At 44.4% G+C, this 21,783-nt stretch overlaps 1 protein-coding gene across 1 annotated transcript in view; it reads left to right on the plus strand.

Moving 5' to 3' along the window:
- Window positions 1-20,948, plus strand: part of dusp22a (dual specificity phosphatase 22a) — a 130,198-nt gene extending 109,250 nt beyond the window's left edge. The window contains exon 7 of the mRNA XM_043706607.2: window positions 20,248-20,948. Within this exon, the coding sequence (XP_043562542.1) occupies window positions 20,248-20,454 (207 nt within the window). The 3' untranslated portion in view covers window positions 20,455-20,948. The remainder of the gene's footprint in view (window positions 1-20,247) is intronic.
- Window positions 20,949-21,783: the final 835 nt, after the last annotated feature.

The following is a 21,783-nucleotide window of genomic DNA, read 5'->3' on the forward strand; positions in this document are numbered from 1 at the left end:
TGATGGTCACTAGTGCCCCTGCTTCAGGCTGATGGTCACTAGTGACCCCACACCAGGCTGTTGGTCTCTAGTGTCCTCACTTCAGGCTGATGGTCACTTGTGTCCCCACTCCAGCCTGATGGTCACTAGTGTCCCCGCTCTGGGCTGATTGTCACTAGTGCTCCCACACCAGGCTGATGGTCACTAGTGTCCCCACTCTGGGCTGATGGTCACTAGTGTCCGTGCTCCCGGCTTATGGTCACTAGTGTCCCCACTCCGGGCTGATGTTCACTAGTGTCCCCACTCAGAGTTGATGGTCACTAGTGTTCCCGCTCTGGGCTGATGGTCACTAGTGTCCCCACTCTGGGCTGATGGTCATTAATGTCCCCACTCAGGGCTGATGGTCTCTCATGTCCTTGCTTCAGTTTGATGGTCACTTGTGTCCCCACTCCGGGCTGATGGTCACTAGTGATCCCACTCAGGGCTGATGGTCACTCATGTCCCTGCACCAGGCTGATGGTCACTAGTGTCCCCACTCTGGGCTGATGGTCACTAGTGCCCCTGCTCCAGCTTGATGGTCACTAGTGTCCCCACTCAGGACTGATGGTCACTAGTGTCCCAACTCTGGGCTGATGGCCACTAGTGTCCCCACTCTGGGCTGATGGTCACTAGTGCTCCCGCACCAGGCTGATGGTCACTAGTGTCCTTGCTCCAGCTTGATGGTCACTAGTGTCCCCACTCAGGACTGATGGTCACTAGCGTCCCAACTCTGGGCTGATGGCCACTACTGTCCCCACTCTAGGCTGATGGTCACTAGTATTCCCGCTCTGGGCTGATGGTCACTAGTGTCCCTGCTGCAGCTTGATGTTCACTAGTGTCCCCACTCTGGGCTGATGGTCACTCGTGTCGCCACTCTGGGCTGATGGTCAGTAGTGTCCCTGCTCCAGGCTGATGGCCACTAGTGTCCCGCTCTCCGCTGATGGTCACTAGTGTCCCCGCTCTTGGCTGATGGTCACTAGTATCCCAACTCTGGGTAGCCAGTCTCTGCCGAACCCACTCTCGTCTCTGGCGTCTCCACCAAATCCACTCGGACACCGAGCCAGATGTCTGAGGCCAAGAGGAGGGAGGATAGAGGGAGAAAGGTTGATGGAGCAGAGGCGCTCCGGCTGGAGCATCCTAATCTGCCATCACCTGACTGTAAGTTTTTAATATTAACCTTCATATTTAATATTAATATCATGAGCAGCTGATTCACTTCATTCTGTGCCCTTCAGAAAATCCTCTGGCAATGGAAATAAACTGGGGAGATGACCCAATGAGGGTTCCTTGTATTTTCTCATCTTTCAGTGATGAGGCTGGAATAATTCAGCCTCAAGTCTTTATAGCTTGACAACTGGCTTTGACTTGCACGGCTATCTGGTCCCATCGCCTCTGATTGCATAGCTGGGGTATCTCCGGAATTCCTGTTGTTATAGAACATTGCTATAAAAATCCCCCCACTTCCCGCAAAGTTTCCCAAATCCTTCATGTCAGCTTGTGGCCATCCACTGTCCCTCTCAAGGTTCCTGATATCCTCCATGCCAACTCCTTACATTTCCATACCCCTTCACCCTGTATTCATAAGCACTGTGCAGGACAACAAGCCTTGTACTCTCAATGGTATATCTGGAAAGTTTTATGAAAACACAATTAATTCATAACTTACTTTCAAAATCTGCTGTGATGTCAACCTAATGAAGGGGTCAACCAATTCTAGAACTTTAAAATATCAATAGCAGGAACTGCAAGGGCTTGACATCACTGTATCTTGTGCAAAATATAATTTGGAGTCATTGAGCATGGAAACAGCCCTTTCGATCCAATGTATCCTGACCAGATATCCCAATCTGACCTCGTCCCATTTGTCAGCATTTGGCCTATATCCCTCTAAACCCTTTCTATACATATACCCATCCAGATGCCTTTTAAATGTTGTATTGTACCAGCCTCCACCACATTTTCTGGCAGCTCATTCCATACAAGCACCGCCCTCTGTGTGAAACGTACCACCCTCTGTGTGAAAACGTACCCCTCATGTCCTTTGTAAATCTTTCCCTTCTCACCTTAAACCTGCGTATGTCCTCTAGTTTTGGACTCCCCTACCCCAGGAAAAGATGGTTAATGTCCCTCATGATTTTTTAAACCTCTACAAGATCACCCTTCAGTCTTCGATGGTCCAGTGAAAAAAAGCCCCAGCCTATTCCACCTCTCCCTATAACTCAACCCCTTCAGTTCTTAGTCAGTGTTTCACAAGGTTGGGTTCACATGGTGCATGACTGTCTCAGCCTGCTCCAGCGACAGTGTAGCTTCTTTTTAAGAGGTTGAGACTGGCATGAGGACACACTGAATGTCGGGTTCAATATGAAACCCTATGATACTGTACAGTGGCTCAGTGGTTAGCTCTGCTAGGGACCTGGGTTCGATTCCACCCTTGGGTGACTGTGTGGAGTTTGTACATTCTGCCTGTCTCTGGGTGGGTTTCATCCATGTTTCATCCATGTGGGTTTCCTCCCACGAAGATATGTAGGTTAGGTGGATTGGCCATTCTAAATGCCAGTACTGTCTGGGGATGTGCAGGCTGGGTGGATTAGCCATGGGAAATGTAGGGTTACAGGAATAAGGTGAAGGTGGGGGAATCTGGATGGGATGGCCTTCAGAGGGTTGCTGTGGACTTGATGGGCCAAATGCCCTGCTTCCTCACTGTAGGGATTCTATGATTCTAAGCACCCAACCAATGAGCATGGATAGTGCTGGCTGGAAGCTGCAATCACTGAAATGAGCAAGCCTCAGGAGGTTGGCATGTTGCCTTTGTTGCAAAAACCCAGCACAAGCTAATTGTGTTTTACATTCACCACATCTACGTTCGGAGGCCTTCACATCGTTCCTGCATTAAGAGAGTTCAAGCTTACAGTGTCAAGACCTCCACCTGGGTTGGATAATGGAGGCAGGTCTTGAATGCATCCCAGACAGACCAGGAATCAAATCCCAGGCTATTGACCCCAATGTAATCCACACAAGCGAGCAGATCAAACCTACCAGCCAAGGAGTCCCAGACACTGCCAACATACAGCTTTGTACGTGGGCTGTAGCTTAAAGTTACAGAGGGTGAGGCTCCAATTCTGTCTATCACATGGCTGAGAAGGAATTGGTAGGTGCTGGATGGGTTCACAGATTGAGAAGTAACTTTTTTTTTAACACTGATATTTTTATTAAACTTTTCTTCCTTTAAAAAAAACATAAAAAAGGAAGATAAATTACAACACTAGCAAACATTATTCTGTATACATATAACAATGAAAAAAAAGGAAAAAAACTCACAACAGCAACAATACACCCAAAACGCAACTAAACCCATGTGCAAAACAGACTAAAACAGACACAAACCCAACGCATTAAAATATTTTTCCTAGCCCAGAAAGTGAGGATATTAAAAAGATTTTTTCTCATGAACATCCAAAGAGGGCATATTGGGTAGGCCTAGGGGGAGATATATAGGGGCCGTGTTAACCTTAGCCCTCAAGACCCTCTCTATAGCACCTGCCATACAACCCCAATATTTACAGAGCCTGTGGTAAGACCACAAACAATGAGTGAGACTACCAATGTTTATCTTATACTTTGGCCAAATGGGGGAATGCTACCACCTTAAACTCTGAGAGACTGTCTGGGGCCAGATAGACACTAAACAAAATCTTTAGCTGTATGGCATGGGCCCTATTAAAATCAAGATCTTCCACACATTCTCACAAATGTCCCCACATGCCTCCATAGAAATTTCAACCCCTCTTCCCTGTCCCAAACCCTGCAAAGCCACTCAATCTCTTCTGGAGAATCACTCCCCAGCATATGATAAAGCATAATAATACAGAGAGTACTTTTTGCATAAAGTACCCTCTTCTCCAAAGTAGATCCACGGGGGTTGGTCAAGAGTGTGGCCCCTTTCTGAATAAAATCCCTGACCTGAAAAAAGTGGAAAAGGTCTTTGCTAACTAGACCATACTTACAAATTATTTACTTTTTCACTTTCAAATAAATCACCCAAACGGGAGATTCCCTGGCTGCCCAGGGCTTAAATCTGGGTTCCATTACCTCCCATTGAAAACCTGGCATATCCACTCTTGGGGTACATGGTACCCTCCCGCTGCTGCATTATCCTCCATGCCTTAATAGTATTAATAACAATCAAATTATGGCAATATTCCATGGCCATCTTCATTTTATCTAAGAATAAAAGGCTGATGAGGGGACACTTTGTCTGGGAGGCCTCAATATCTAGTCACTTTGATTCTGGGTCTTCACAGGCCCAATCACTAACCAACGATAGAAGAGAACTTAATTGGTATCTTATGTTATCTGGGAAATCCACTCCCCACAACAAGAAGGAACTTGTTGATCATGTTATGATCACATCTTCCTCAACTATCAAGTCTTGGAATGGGACTGGAACTTGAAGCTCCTGACTCTGACACACAGACACTACCCACTGTGCAATAAGACCTCGGCCTGTCAAATTCTGCCTCTTTTAGTTTGTACACAGGAGCAACAAGCTACTTCTATGGACTCACCTGCTGTCTCCAAAAGATTTCTAGAAATACATACCTGCATTGCACATTTATCTATTCAGCCTTCCCAATGTGCAAGCAGTCTGAACCAAAACTCATTAATCAGACGTCAACATGTAATGCAAAGATGATTGAGGCATTTGCTTCTGTAATTGCTTGGCCATTTTCACTTCACTGCTCTGATTCTGAACTTACTTTGCCTCTATATGCAACTGTTCTGAAGCTCTTAGTAGATTATAAAAGTATACTGTGACATTAGGAAACTGAGATAAAGGACCTTGCCCCCAAACACAGGATGGCCCCAAGACAAAAAAACAAGAGAGAAAGTGAGAGAGATAAGGAAGTAGCAGTTTGGTTTGAAACCCAACTGAACCAGTCAAATCCAGTAGATTGTAAAAGAGAAAACTGGAGTAAATAATGTGTCCCTGTGATATCAATGAAGTTGGAATCAAAGACAAAGTGATAATCTTTGTTTTGTCAGAGGTGTAATGCAAACATCAACAGAGTGGACGGTGAAGTGTTAGAAAATAGGTAGTGAAATATTTTAATAATAAAGATTAATTTGTTAGTTGCGAAAAGTAATAAGCAATTCTTACAAATTATTGGCTAAGGTTTGTGTATTTAGAAAGCATTTTTCTTCTGGTGCGGACTTTAGTTGAAACCTTAATGCATTTGTAAGCACGTTTATATAAGCTACTTGTTCAAATACTGCTGATGTCAGAAATGTCCTAATGCAAAAATACCTCCCTCAGATAAGAAGAAGCTGTTTATTACAGCTAGAGGATTCATAACAGTCTGCATTGAGAAAGAGCAAAAATGGGTCAAGTGGCACAGTACAGATTCTCTAGAGTGACATTGTTGGAAGCAACGTACAGTATTATAAAGCGGTGATTCAAGCCAGTTCCTGTTTTAGTGAAGGAGTTACAAGTGGTTTATGGTTTATCTAAATGGGAGGACTAACTGTACTAAAAGAGACTCATTTAATTTTGCAAAAGAAAGAAAAAATGTTAAATAGATCAGCTGAAATACTATGGAGACCAATGCCAAGTAAAAGTAAAATATTACTGTATTTATGAATACTTCAATTTTGACACAGATAATAAAATACATAAGCTCTCTCACCCTCTCAGCTGATGTATCATTATGCCTCTGTGTGAACAACACTTGGACGAAGCACTGAGAGTTCCCGTGGTGTAGAATGTAATCAATATCCATCGTCAAGAGTGGCTTGTCAGCACCATTACTGAGTGGTTGAGTCTGAAAGGACATAATTGGTAGACTGTATTCCTGATGAAGGGCTTTTGCCCAAAATGTCAATTTTCCTGCTCCTTGGATGCTGCCTGAACTGCTGTGCTTTTCCAGCACCACTAATCTAGAATCTGGTTTCCAGCATCTGCAGTCCTTGTTTTTACATGGACTGGCTTCACAGCAGGCAACGAGAAGGATAAGCATACTTCACCTCATCTCCACCAATGTGGCTGTTGCAGATGCACCTGTCCTTGACAGCATCAGTTAGATTAATTGCCGTACAGTCCTTGTGGATATAAAGCCCAGTTGTCATGTTGGGGATAATTGATTCTAAAACAAAGATGATTGAGGTATTTGCCTCTGTGGTTGCTGGCTACTTTCATTTCACTGCTATACACAACTGCTCCTAATCTGTTAGCAACTCATAAAATACAATATAACAATAGGAAACCTAGATAAAGGACCATGTCCCAAATTCAGGATGGCACCCAAGGAAAGATGAATGAGAAAGTGAAGTAATTGTGTTGTGTGGCACTGCCACTGCACTAAATCAAATAGATTTTGGACAAATTTAGTAACTCAAGACTAGGCATTCACAAGGTACTGTGGGCTATATGCAGCAGCAGAAGAATTGTACTGCAACACAATCTGCAACCACATAGCTCGGTATATCCCCCTACTCCACTGTAACTATCAAACCAGGGGATCAACCTCATTTCAATGAAGAGTGCAGGAGGGCGTGGCAGGAGCAGCACCAGGCATACTCAGAAATGAAATGTCGAGCTGGTGAAGCTAGAAAGCAGGGGTTCCTCAGGGTAGTCTCCTTGGCCCTACCTTGACCAATGATCCTCCTTTCTTCATAAGGTCAGAAGTGAAGGTATTGGTGATGATTGTACAATGTTCAGCATCATTCACCCACCTGAAGGCTGTGCAGGGACTGTGAACTGATTGATGTTGCTGATGTCACCTGTTATATTGTGGAGTAAACCTGTGACAGAGATTGAGATTGAGAGTCACTCACTACGACATTCAGAGTCACAGAGAATGCAGTGTGTGCACAACGATATGGCTCCGCTCATATTGCATAACGTGACTGAGTTGGGTGACAGCTGACCTGCTGAGGCACAGCACCCTCACACGTTCTTCCCCTGCCACATGTCGAGGACCAACATTCTGTTTCGGAAGGTCTATGTTAACCCCCATTTTCTTAGAGAAGATCGTCCATACCGATGCTGCCTCTATGGCTATCACTGTGGCTGATTGAGTGGCAGTCCCATCTTTCCTGATAGTCCTTCAGCTAACGGGATGGCTGAGATAGAATCAATTTTGAACAAATTTAGCAACTCAAGAATCAAAGCACGCCTCTGTATTTTTATCTGCTGCCAAAACCCCAGTCAAAACACCTGAGCAAATGACTCCAAAGGTTACCAGTGCTTAAAACGTGGTGCAGATGTGGGGGGTCAGGAAATCTTCAAGATTCCTCCTCCCCCATCACATAGAACGAACGCACGCACACACAGACACACACACACACACACACACACACACAGATACACAGACACAGACACACACACACACACTTTCTCTCTCTTTCTCTCTCTCTCTCTCTCTGTCTCTGTCTCTCAGAATCTGCACCTTCCATCCAGATATTCCACCTTAACCACGCATATCTATCACTGTCTCTCCATGCCTCCTATTATTAATCTCACCCCAGAAAAAATGTACTGATCTTACATACATTATTGTGAGCTTTATGTCCCTTACATTATTCCCACAGTTTTGGGCATGCTCCTTAATGTGATATTGTCCTGGTAGCTATGACAATCATTTTTCTTTGGAGTGAAGGAAGATAAATGTCAGCCTGATTAACGTCCCCTCCTCCCCTTCATTTACAGTCAATAGACAGGGAATTAGTCTAATACAAGAAACAGATAATCTTCTTGTGGAACAATGTTATACTTAATGGAACTCATTGCTGTGGAGGGTTGTGGAGGCCAAGTCATTGATTGTATTTACGACAGAGATAGATAGGTTCTTGACTAGTAAGAGGATCAAGTGTTTTGGGGAGAAGGCAGGAGAATGGAGTTGAGAAACATACCAGCCATGATCGAATGGAGGAGCAGACTTGATGGGCCGAATGGCCTAATTCTGCTCTTATATCATATGGTCTTATGATTTGCTGGCCCACCTTATTTACCTCTCTGCTGTCCGGATGGTTGTATCCAATGTCCTTTAAGATATTCGTCCAATTTTATCTTGGAACGTATGTTCTCCTGCAATAGCTCTTGTTGAGCCATTTCGAGCCCAAAATCCCCCTCAAAAATATTTCCGGATGTTGATTTGATGATTTTACTCTGAAATGATGCAATGATACCTTCCAATGAGGTTGATATTATTCTTAGGTGCAATTTAAAAAAAAAATGGCAAATGATTTTTTCATGGGGCTTCACAGTCTGTTATTGCTTATCAGCTTAAACAGCATATGTATGAGAGAGAGCCCGAACGTATTCATCAATGTTACATCAAGTTAAACCATTTATCACTCACAATGCGATATCGAGCCAAACATTAGCAGAGGGGAATTCCATTGGAAATACCGTTGTATGATTTTACATTAGGAAGTAAAGGTCTACTGAGGCCACTATACCATTACATGTTAAATGCTGCATTGCAAGTTTAGCCTTGTTAAACCAAGATTCATTCAGAACTGCAGAACATTTCTTTAAAAGCATAATTGATGTTGATCCATAATTGAAAGAAATCCCTGTAGGACTAAGTATATCAGCTTATTAGCATCAGAAGGTGATACGATGTCCTTTTATTGTATTTTCTTTCTGGAATACCTCGTGGCATTGATATTACCCTGAGTCAACGTTACGTTTTCTTTTTATAGTCTTAAGAACTTTCTTAGGTAACCTCACAGTTTCCTCTTTTCCAAAGAAAGCTAGACCTCTTTTTTCATCTTTCCTCAAAACTTAAATTTCCTGGTACCCAGAAGTGTTGTTTGCATTTGTATTCAGTCGAGCAGCAATCCCTCTCCACATGGTATTCTCGTGTTCAGTGTAGTCACAAATGGAATCTCTTTTGCTATGTATTTGGCCCCTGGGCAAATTTAACCCATTACCTTGTTCCCTCCTTGTAACCACGGGGAGGAGCTGGTAGTCAAAGTGACAGTCCAACAATGCTCAGCAACGGCCTGACATATTCGCTCAATGTCAAGAGTGTGGTGCTGGAAAAGCACAGCAGCTCAGGCAGCATCTGAGGAGCAGGAAAATCGACGTTTCGGGCAAAAGCCCTTCATCAGGAAACATCAGATTCCTGATGAAGGGCTCCTGCCCGAAATGTCGATTCTCCTGCTCCTCAGATGCTGCCTGACCTGCTGTGCTTTTCCAGCACCACACTCTCGACTCTGATATCCAGCATCTGCAGTACTCAGTTTCTCCATATTCGCTCAGTGGCTAACACTGCAGCCTCACAGCACCAGGGACCCGGGTTCGGTTCCAGCCTCAGGCCTCTGTCTATGTGGAGTTTGGACATTCTCTCTGTGTCTGCATGGGTTCCTCTGGGTGCTCCGTTTCCTCCCACAGTCCAAAGATGTTCAGGTTAGGTAGACGGGCCATGCAAAATTGCCCATAGTGACCAGGGATGTGCAGGCTGGATGGATTAGCTATGGGATGTGCAGGGTTACAGGGATAGGGTAGGAGGGTGGGTTGCTCTTTGGAGGGTTGCTCTTTGGACTCGATGGGCTGAAAGGCTTAGAGAACATAGAACATAGAACAGTACAGCTCAGAACAGGCCCTTCAGTCCACAATGTTGTGCCGACCACTGATCCTCATGTCTGCACCCTCAAATTTCTGTGACCATATGCATGTCCAGGAGTCCCCTTAAATGTCCCCAATGACCCTGCCTCCACAACTGCTGGCAACGCATTCCATGCTCTCACAACTCTCTGTGTAAAGAACCCGCCTCTGACATCCCCTCTATACTTTCCTCCAACCAGCTTAAAACTATGACCCCTCGTGTTAGTCATTTCTGCTCTGGGAAATAGTCTCTGGCTATCGACTCTATCTATGCCTCGCATTATCTTGTATACCTCAATTAGGTCCCCTCTTCTCCTCCTTTTCTCTAATGAAAAAAGTCCGAGCTCAGTCAACCTCTCCTCATAAGATAAGCCCTCCAGTCCAGGCAGCATCCTGGTAAACCTCCTCTGAACCCTCTCCAAAGCATCCACATCTTTCCTATAATAGGGCGACCAGAACTGGACGCAGTATTCCAAGTGCGGTCTAACCAAAGTTTTATAGAGCTGCAACAAGATCTCACGACTCTGAAACTCAATCCCCCTGTTAATGAAAGCCAATACACCATATGCTTTCTTAACAACCCTGTCCACTTGGGTGGCCATTTTAAGGGATCTATGTACCTGCACACCAAGATCCCTCTGCTCCTCCACACTGCCAAGAATCCTATCCTTAATCCTGTACTCAGCTTTCAAATTCGACCTTCCAAAATGCTTCCATTTTACTTCCATGTGGCTTGCTTCCACATTGTGGGGATTCCATGATTCTGTGAAAATAAATCTTCCCTCGGACTGAATCCAGGGGAAAAAATTGGACAAGGAGCAAGAGATATACAAGCTATCGCCAGATCAATTTCACTTTTCACTTGCCTTAACATCAAGCTCCATACCTCTATATTGAAAATGGCTCCATTTCTAGTTTTGCAAGAATATATAGCTAAGACAGTTTATCTATGCCATTCCATCTTTCTCTGACAAAATAAATGCTTTGAGAAAAAGATTTCCATTTCAACCATTTTGGCTCAATTTTTAAATAAAAGTCAATTCCTTTTCTGTAATGAAGTCTTCGGACTTTGTCACATAGTCAAATAAAGGGAAATGGGGAACCACAGAGACATCAGTGGAATCGATTGAGGGGCACGTTTAAAGAGTAACTGCGCAATAATAACTGAATTAAACCAATAGCAACGTGGATTCAGAAGGGGAAAATTCTGCTTCACCAAACCCCTTCACTTTAAGGAACTAGGAGCCCAAGAGAACATTTGATGAAATGCTAAAGGAAGGCAGCGCAGTTTCAGGGTAAATCCATGGAATAGACAAGAAACTTATCAAAAGGTAGATATGAATGAATCCTTGTTAGATCAGCGGTTTTCAATATTTTGTTTTTGATAAAGTAACACTAAAACGTATTGTGAAATTTTGTTAGAGCCCCAATCTTCTGTTCGTTCTCCATTCCCGCTGTATATATTTGAAAACAAAAACAAAGACAAAATTAGGCACAAACAAATGAATGAAAATGGAAACACTTTAACTGATTACTTTTCATTAAATGTGATCACAATGAATGTTGAAAAGAAAATGGAACAGTTTCTGAATAACCTGAATCATTCAGATGTACTGACAGAATCTTTGTCTTCCCAAAGAATCCTGCTTGAAAAATACTGCACTTTAGCCACTGTATCATGTTGGACAAAAGCACTGAATGGGCTGCTCTGAGATTTGGTATTGTTCTCGCTTCTGTTTCTTACTTACTAAAATGACTTGGAGTCAGAAACCCAATTCAAGGTCATAGAATCATACAGCATGTAAACAGATCCTTCGGTCCAACTAATCCATGCTGACCATGTTCCCAAAGCAAACTTATTCCCACATGCCTGTCTTTGGCCTATATCCCTCCAAACCTTTCCCATTCATGGACTTTTAAACGTTGTAACTCTACCTGCATCCACCACATCCTCTGGCAGTTCATCCCACGCATGAACCACTCACTGTGTAAAAATGTTGCTCCTCATGCCCTTTTGAAATCTGTCTCCATTTGCTTTAAAATTATGCCCTTTAGTTTTGAACACCTCACGATACGGAAATGACCCTTACTATTCACCCTATCCATGCCCCTTGTGATTTTATAACCCTTATACGGTCACCCCTCAACGTTTTATGCTCCAGTGAAGAAAGTCTCAGCCTATCCAGCCTCTGCTTGTAACTCAAACCCTCCATTCCCAGCAACATCCCACTTTGAGTGCAACCCTTCATCAGATGGTGGCTATGTGCAATATAGATGTTTTGTTAAGAGAAAAAGGCAGGCAGTAGCACTAACATTTTGGTCAGATTTGCTGATAAAATCTAACTAGAGGAGAGTCTAAAATCAGAAGAGGCAGCTTAGAATATTCAACTGAGTTAGACAAAGTGGAAAACGGTACTAAATGCAGACAGTTACAAAGTACCGCATGTAGGATGGGAAAACAGGGAATATGTACATACAATGAATGGTGCTAAAACAGAAAGAGATAGAGTAGTCTGGGTAGACTCTACTTCTTTGGGAAATTTATCCAGTCAGTTAATGAATTGATAAACTCAAAAAGATTAAAAATTAGACTATAACTTAAACTAGGTAAAAACAATGACTGCAGATGTTGGAAACCAGATTCTGGATCAGTGGTGCTGGAAGAGCACAGCAATTCAGGCAGCATCCGATGAGCAGCAAAATCGACGTTTGGGGCAAAAGCCCTTCATCAGGAATAAAGGCAGAGAGCCTGAAGCATGGAGAGATAAGCTAGAGGAGGGTGGGGGTGGGGAGGAAGTAGCATAGAGTACAATGGGTGAGTGAGGGAGGAGATGAAGGTGATAGGTCAGGGAGGAGAGAGTGGAGTGGATAGGTGGAAAAGGAACTAGGCAGGTCGGACAAGTCCGAACAGGTCAAGGGGACAGTGTGGAGCTGGAAGTTTGAAACTAGGATGAGGTGGGGGAAGGGGAAATGAGGAAGCTGTTGAAGTCCATATTGATGCCCGAGGCGGAAAATGAGGCGTTCTTCCTCCAGGCGTCTGGTGGTGAGGGAGCGGCGGTGAAGGAGGCCCAGGACCTCCATGTCCTCGGCAGAGTGGGAGGGGGAGTTGAAATGTTGGCCACGGGGCGGTTTGGTTGATTGGTGCGGGTGTCTCAGAGATGTTCCCTAAAGCGCTCTGCTAGGAGGCGCCCAGTCTCCCCAATGTAGAGGAGACTGCATCGGGAGCAACGGATACAATAAATGATATTAGTGGATGTGCAGGTAAAACTTTGATGGATGTGGAAGGCTCCTTTAGGGCCTTGGATAGAGGTGAGGGAGGAGGTGTGGGCACAGGTTTTACAGTTCCTGCGGTGGCAGGGGAAAGTGCCAGGATGGGAGGGTGGATGGTAGGGGGGCGTGGACCTAACCAGGTACTCACGGAGGGAACGGTCTTTGCGGAAGGCGGAAAGGGGTGAGGAGGGAAATATATCCCTGGTGGTGGGGTCTTTTTGGAGGTGGCGGAAATGTTGGTGGATGATTTGGTTTATGCGGAGGTTTGTAGGGTGGAAGGTGAGCATCAGGGGCGTTCTGTCCAGTTACTGTTGGACGGTGGGGTCTGAGGGCGGAGGTGCGGGATGTGGACGAAATGCGTTGGAGGGCATCTTTAACCATGTGGGAAGGGAAATTGCGGTCTCTAAAGAAGGAGGCCATCTGGTGTGTTCTATGGTGGAACTGGTCCTCCTGGGAGTAGATACGGCGGAGGCGGAGGAATTGGGAATACGGGATGGCATTTTTGCAAGAGATAGGGTGGGAAGAGGTGTAATCCAGATAGCTGTGGGAGTCGGTGGGTTTGTAAAAAATGTCAGTGTCAAGTCGGTCATCACTAATGGAGATGGAGAGGTCCAAGAAGGGGAGGGAGGTGTCAGAGATGGTCGAAGTAAATTTAAGGTCAGGGTGAAATGTGTTGGCGAAGTTGATGAATTGCTCAACCTCCTCGCGGGAGCACGAGGTGGCGCCAATGCAGTCACCAATGTAGTGGAGGAAGAGGTGGGGAGTGGTGCTGGTGTAATTACGGAAGATCAACTGTTCTACGTAGCCAACAAAGAGACAGGCATAGCTGGGGCCCATACGTGTGCCCATGGCTACCCCTTTGGTCTGGAGGAAGTGGGAGGATTCAAAGGAGAAATTGTTAAGGGTGAGGACCAGTTCGGCCAAACGAATGAGAGTGTCGGTGGAAGGGTACTGTTGGGGACGTCTGGAGAGGAAAAAAACGGAGGGCTTGGAGGCCCTGGTCATGGCGGATGGAGGTGTAGAGGGATTGGATATCCATGATGAAGATGAGGCATTGGGGGACGGGGAAACGGAAGTCTTGGAGGAGTTGGAGGGTGTGGGTGGTGTCTCGAACGTATGTGGGGAGTTCCTGGACTAGGGGGGTTAGGACAGTGTTGAGGTAGGTAGAGATGAGTTCAGTGGGGCAGGAGCATGCTGAGACAATGGGTTGGCCAGGGTGGTCAGGCTTGTGGATCTTGGGAAGGAGGTAGAACCGGGCAGTGCGGGGTTCCCGCACTATGTGGTTGGAAGCTGTGGGTGGGAGATCTCCTGAGGTGATGAGGTTCTGTATGGTCTGGGAGATGATGGTTTGGTGATGGGGGGTGGGGTCATGGTCGAGGGGGCAGTAGGAAGAGGTGTCCTTGAGTTGATGTTTGGCTTCAGCGGTGTAGAGGTCAGTGCGCCAGACTACCACTGCGCCCCCTTTATCCGCTGGCTTAATGGTGAGGTTGGGATTAGAGCAGAGGGATTGGAGGGCTGCGCGTTGTGAGGGTGAGAGGTTGGAGTGGGGGAGGGGGGTCGACAGGTTGAGGCGGTTAATGTCCCGTCGGCAGTTGGAAATGAAGAGGTCGAGGGCAGGTAATAGGCCAGCGCGGGGTGTCCAGGTGGATGCAGTGTGTTGGAGGTGGGCGAAGGGGTTCTTGGAAGGTGGGCGGGGTCCTGATTGTGAAAGTAAGCTCGGAGGCGGCGGCAATGGAAGAATTGTTCGACGTCACAGTGTGTATTAAATTCATTGATGCATGGATGGAGGGGGATGAACGTGAGTCCTTTGCTGAGGACTGATCGTTCGTCCTCAGTGAGTGGGAGGTATAACTTAAACTACAATGCTGATGAGCTCATATATTCAGGAGTGGGTCTGGTTTAGATGCTGAATATGTTCAAAGGTTGGAGGAAAAGTAGGAAGGAAGCATGAGATAAATGAGGAAAGTGATGTGATTTTGTAAAGGAAGTAGATGATGAGTAAAATATGAATCCAGAGTGTTAGAGTGAAGTTATAGAGTGGGAGTAGGGAAAGGAGCTACTGGTCCAGATTAGTAGAAGTTAACTTTACGACTAATACAAGAGGCTTCTTTGTTATATGCAGAGAACAAAGCTTCATGTGGATTTGCAGATAGATTTGCATTTAATATAGGAATAGATGCTGCATTGGAGGTACTGCAGAACGCTTCCCCATAGTCTACCTTAATCATAATTCTCACAGAAAGAGGATGTGGCCTGACAGTACTAGTTTGTCTGCAGTGAGTGATGGTCTCTGCTGCTTTCTCTCTCTCCCCAAGTATGTCTCCTCCACTCTGTGGATTTGTTTTAAAGATTTATCCTTGAGGCAAAGTAAGTGCTCCTAACATGGCCAGATTTAAGTTGAGAATGGTATAGCTGCTGCAGATCATTTGATGTGAGCCCTTCCATACCTGTCTGATTTTGGAAACTTGGTACATGAGCAACCACATTCAGAGACCTGTAGAGTGCTTTTGCCTTGGTGAGCAGGTGTGAAGACTATCGACATTGTTGTCAAACTTGCCATTTATATGAACATTGTAAAAAACACTGTTGATTTGAGGGTTTTGCGTAAAAATAGATTTAAAGTTTTTTTCATGAGTTGTGGGCATTACTGTCCAGTTCAGCATTTATTGCCCATTCCTAATTACCTTTGTGAAGCCAGTAGTGAGCCATCCTCATATACTGCTGTCGAAGTGGGGACACCCACAGTATTGTTAGGAAGAGAGATCCAACATATTGCTCCAGTGACAATGAAGGACCAGTGATATAGTGCCAAGTCAGTGTGGTGTGTGGTTTGGAGGAGAACTTGCAGGTGGGGGTGTTCTCTGAGGATTGCAGTGACTCAAGAAGACAGCTCATTGCCATCTTCTCAAGGGCAATTAGAGATGGGCTATAAATCTTGACCTAACGAGTGTTTCCCACATCTAATGAACAAAACACATAAGTTAGATAGAGATCAGGATTTGAACTTGCTTTCCAAACAGCCTTGTGAATTATATGTATTGTAAATGTATTATATCATTAAATTGACTTCTTCAAGCACCACAAACCATGAGCTTTAACTTTTAAAAAATTTGGAAGATGTAATCTTCAAAAATCCCAGAGTTATCACAAGGCAATAATTGCCGAATAAAGACTTGTAGTTCTGTGTTAGATAAAAATATAGCCTGTCCTAATTAACTAGGTGATGAGCATATTTCCCATGTGGCATGCAGACCAGGGAAATGCCAGGATTGATGCTGATGGTTAATCTTAGCCAAAGTGGTGGTGGTGATATTACATAGAACATAGAAAAGTACAGCATAGAACAGGCCCTTTGGCCCACAATGTTGTGCCGAGGTTTAATCATAATGTAAAATATAATAACAACCTACGCACCCTTCAACTCACTGCTATCCATGTGCATGTACAGCAGAATCTGCTTCTACCACCACAGCTGACAACACATTACATGCATTCACAACTCTCTGCGTAAAGAACCTACCTCTGACGTTTCCTTTATACCTTCCTCCTAATATCTTCAAACTATGACTCCTCGTACCAGTCAATCCTGCCCTGGGGAAAAGTCTCTGGCTATTGACTCTATCTATTCCACTCATTATCTTGTATACCTCGATCAGTTCTCCTCTCTTCCTCCTTTTCAACAGAGAGAAAAGTCTGAGCTTATTCAACCTTTCTTCATAAGGCAAACCCTCCAGTCCAGGCAGCATCCTGGCAAACCTAGTTTGCATCCTCTCCAAAGCCTCTGTATCTTTGCTATAGTAGGGCGACCAGAACTGGACACAATATTCCAAGTGTGCTCTTACCAGGGACTTGTAGAGCAGTAGCAAAACCTCGTGGCTGTTAAACTCGATCCCCCTGTTAATGAAAGCCAAAACACCATATGCTTTCTTAACAACCCTATCCACTTGGGTGACAACTTTGAGGAATCGATATACTTGCACACCCAGATCCCTCTGCCCCTCCACACTGCCAAGAATACTGTCTTTAATCCTATATTCAGCATTCGAGTTCGACCTTCCAAAATGCATCACTTCGCATTTATCCAGGTTGAACTCCATCTGCCATTTCTCAGCCCAGCTCTGCATCCTGTCTATGTCGCGCTGCAGTCTGCAGTAACCCTCTATACTATCAACGACGCTTCCAACCTTTGTGTCATCTGCAAATTTACTAACCCACCCCTCAATCTCCTCATCCAAGTCATTTATAAAAACGACAAAGAGCAGAGGCCCCTGGTGCCAGGGGAAAGAGAGAAGCAAAGTCAAATTAATTGCTGCTCCAAAGGTTATGCTGTGATCCTGTTGAAAGTGTAGATATGGAGTGAAGACAGGATTGGTCTTAATTATTAATTTAGAGGTCACTTGACTGGCTGTATGTCCATTGGAACAATGTCGAGAGTGTGATGCTGGAAAAGCACAGCAGGTCAGGCAGCATCTGAGGAGCATGCGAATAACATTTGGGGCATAAGCTCTTCATCAGGAATTCCTAGTTAATTAGAATAGGCTATATTTTTATCTAACACAGAACGACAAGTCTTTATTCGGCAATTATTGCCTTGTGATAATCCTGGCGTTTTTGAAGATTACATCTCCAGCATCTGCAGTCCTCACTTTCTCCCTTGGGAGCAACATGCATGATGCAGGACATTCTTGTAGGACCAGTGAGATAATGGTCACCAGTCACTCAGATAAAGGCCCAGTTTATGGCTTAGGATGGAAAATGAACTACCTGGGGAGGCTTTTTGCAAGATCCAAGGTCACCCAAAACAACAGCTTTTAGATGAGATTCCCTACAGTATGGGAACAGGCCCATCGACCCAACAAGTCCACACCAACCCTCTGAAGAGTAACCCACCCAGACCCATTCCCCTACATTTACCACTGATTAATGCACCTAACACTATGGGCAATTTAGCATGGCCAATTCACCTGACCCGCACATCTTTGGATTGTGCGAGGAAACCCGAGCGCCTGGAGGAAACCCACCCTGACACAGGGAGAATGTGCAAACTCCACACAGACAGTCGCCTGAGGCTGGAATCGAATCTGGCACCCTGGTGCTGTGAGGCAGCAGTGCTAACCACTGAGTCACCATGCTATCCCAAGAAATTTTATATTTAAGCCTCTACCATTGCTTTGTGGCCCTTAGATAGCTACAGGTCATGAGGATTCTCTAGCTGCTGATACCAATCAGCAATTAAAAGCTCACAGTCTCAAGAGTTCTGACAGGTCACAATACTTTAATATGCTGCCACTTGTCAGTGCAATGTATCCACAGACATAATAAAGAAGGAACTCACTTTTGAAAACCTCGGAACACCTCAAAACACTTTGCAACCAATGAAGTCCTTTTCAAATGTAGCCATTATTCTAATGAATGAAATGCAGCAGCTATGTAATGATAATAACTATAAAACCTTATAATCTTAATAATATTGGTTGAAGAATTAAAATTTCTAGTGTTACCTCAGTTGCTAACCTAACTGAGTCACAAAGTTTTGGGTTCAGGTCTCTCCAGGGTTTGAGTCTAGAGATTGAGTTGACACTTCAGTGCAGTCTTAAGGGCATGCTACAATGCTGGAGGTGCTATCCTTGCAGCCACATCAGATGAAGGCTCCAGCTTCTGCTTGGGAAACTGTAAAAAATTTCTACTGTGTTATTTTGAAGAAGGGCATGGTAATTCTCCACCCTGTTCTCGCCAAGATTTTTCTCTCAATCAAGCAGATTATCTGGTCATTGTCAAATTTCTGTTTTTGTCAATTTGCTGCATCTACACTGGCCTTTTGTGTTTTCCTGTATTATAACAGTTATGACGTGTCAAAACTGCTGTAAAACTCCTTGAGATGTTCCAGGGATGGTGAAAAGTGCTATATAAATGCAAAGCTTCCTTTATGTTCAACTCACCTACTATTCTTTACAATAATACCATGGGACTTTTTAATGCACACCTGAGGGTGCAGTGTGGCTCTGGTTTAGACCATAAGACCATAAGACATAGGAGCGGAAGTAAGGCCATTCGGCCCATCGAGTCCTCTCCGCCATTCAATCATGGCTGATGGGCATTTCAACTCCACTTACCCGCATTCTCCCCGTAGCCCTTAATCCCTTGTGACATCAAGAATTTATCAATTTCTGCCTTGAAGACATTTAGCGTCCCAGCCTCCACTGCACTCTGTGGCAATGAATTCCACAGGCCCACCACTCTCTGGCTGAAGAAATGTCTCCGCATTTCTGTTCTGAATTTACCCCCTCTAATTCTAAGGCTGTGTCCACGGGTCCTAGTCTCCTCGCCTAACGGAAACAATTTCCTAGCGTCCACCCTCTCCAAGCCATGTATTATCTTGTAAGTTTCTATTAGATCTCCCCTTAATCTTCTAAACTCCAATGAATACAATCCCAGGATCCTCAGCCGTTCCTCATATGTTAGACTTACCATTCCAGGGATCATCCGTGTGAATCTCCGCTGGACACGCTCCAGTGCCAGTATGTCCTTCCTGAGGTGTGGGGACCAAAACTGGACACAGTACTCCAAATGGGGCCTAACCAGAGCTTTATAAAGTCTCAGTAGCACAACAGTGCTTTTATATTCCAGCCCTCTTGAGATAATTGACAACATTGCATTCGCTTTATTAATCACGGACTCAACCTGCATGTTTACCTTTAGAGAATCCTCAACTAGCACTCCCAGATTCCTCTGTACTTTGGCTTTACGAATTTTCTCACCGCTTAGAAAGTAATCCATGCTTCTATTCTTTTTTTCAAAGTGCAAGACCTCGCATTTGCTCACATTGAATTCCATCAGCCATTTCCTGGACCACTCCTCCAAACTGTCTAGATCCTTCTGCAGCCTTCCCACTTCCTCTGTACTACCTGCCTGTCCACCTAACTTCGTATCATCAGCAAACTTCGCTAGAATGCCCCCAGTCCCTTCATCCAGATCATTAATATATAATGTGAACAGCTGCGGCCCCAACACTGAACTCTGCGGGACACCGCTTGTTTAACGTCTTAAAGAAAAAGAAACAGCACTTATGGCAGTGCGACACTCCCTCAGAAATGCACGAGAATGTCCGCTTCGATTTAGTGATTGCCAGCTTTCATGTGAGGATGTTACAACATGCCCCAGCTGATGGGGCAGCTGAAGCAATGGCACATGGTTTTGTCATTTTTTTAATATATAGGCTGGACTATAGCTTTTGGTTCGGGACGAGAAATTCTACAATTCTGGAGATCATTGGTGACTTCTCAGAAATGTGTCCTCGTGGCATCAGGGGAAAAAATACAGAATTTTGACGTGTGCTTGTTTTGTTTCAGTATCGGAGATGGCTTCGAGCGGAATATGGTGAAAATCGATTTAATGACAAGCAGGAGGTCGAAAAGCTGCTGTCTCAGTACAATGAACAGCAAAAGCAACAGCAGTTGAGACTCGGGGAGCGCCACTGGACAAACCATGCATCGTCGGTCTATCCCCTTCCCTACAATGCCTATGGCAGTACGAGTCGCAGCTGGGTGAACAGATAAGAGGACTGCCAGAGAAATACTGCTGAATCATTTTATTCATTTGCGAATCAGCAAGAATATATACAGCCATATGTACCAACTGTGCAATATGAAGCAGGAGAACGGCATATAATTTATATATCATTGTTTCTTCTTTTCCTATTTATCATTTTCAAGTGTGTTTTCATTGGCTACAGTGTGCAAGTTGTGCCTTTCTTTAAACTAAAGTGCCTAATTAAGATTGCAGTGTTAAATTGTGCTGCTTTGGATTTGTTTGGCACCTCCCTTTTATCCAGAATGGATGCTTGCTGCAGTAACTTTGGGCAGTGCCATTTAGGGCTATAAATTATTTAACAGTCTATAAAGTTGCTACTTTTACCTACAAGCATTGACAATGTTGATAAGTGGACATGAAACCATATAAGTTTTTCAGTGCCGCATGTGTCAGTAAATGTTTACTTTTACTCATTAAGCTAATTGAATTTTAAAATGATTAAATAAAATGGAAAATTGGGTTTACAGTGTTGTACCTTTTTAAGTAAGTTGTGGAGTTTGCATCTTGTCCCATCAGGTACTTCCTCTTGTCCACAATTGGTAGTTGTGCCCTCAGTTACTTAGCCCCTTTAGCCTGGAATCCCTTTTCTAAACTTCTCTGTCTCAGAACCCCGACCCAAATGATCATCCCCCATTTTTAAGATCTCCTTAGAAACTACCTCTTTGACCCAATGTCTTGTGACCTTATTAATAGGCAATCTGAATGTGAATACCTTGGAATGCTTCCTGATATTAAAGGTGCTAATGCAGTTTGCAGTCAGCTTACTGGTACTGCCGTTGGGGATTGGTTCTCACTCCTGGGTGACATCTCAGGGATTCATCATTGCACAGTCATGAGTCGTAGGTACCTACAACAAAAGGCCCTTTGGTTCATTGATTCTATGTCGGTCAAAGACAAGCACCAACCTATTCTAATCCCATTTTCTAGCACTCGGCCCATACCCTTGTGTGCCTTGGCATTGCAAGTGCACATCTAAATACTTCTTAAGTGTTATAAGGATTTCTGCCTCTACTACCCTTACTGGCAGTCTACAATTTTTCTGAAATTTTCCTCTCAATGGGATACCTTTCTGCTGGAAGACCTAAATCGCCCCCTCAGTCCTTATACGTTAAATGCTGAGAGTAACGGTATATTTGATCATGGGAAGAATTGCTTTGTGCAAAGGCATCGTAAATGGATTCTGAAAGGTGCTTGAAGTGCCATGTAAAAACCATGGGCACTTCCTCATTATCAAAACAGTCTTATCACAGGGATGTGATTCTTATATACTGGCCTAGACTAGCAATCCAGACATT

This window comes from Chiloscyllium plagiosum, unplaced genomic scaffold, assembly GCF_037043375.1.
Source record: "Chiloscyllium plagiosum isolate Xiang-an unplaced genomic scaffold, Cpla_swu_hap1 HiC_scaffold_17, whole genome shotgun sequence".
NCBI lineage: Eukaryota > Metazoa > Chordata > Chondrichthyes > Orectolobiformes > Hemiscylliidae > Chiloscyllium > Chiloscyllium plagiosum.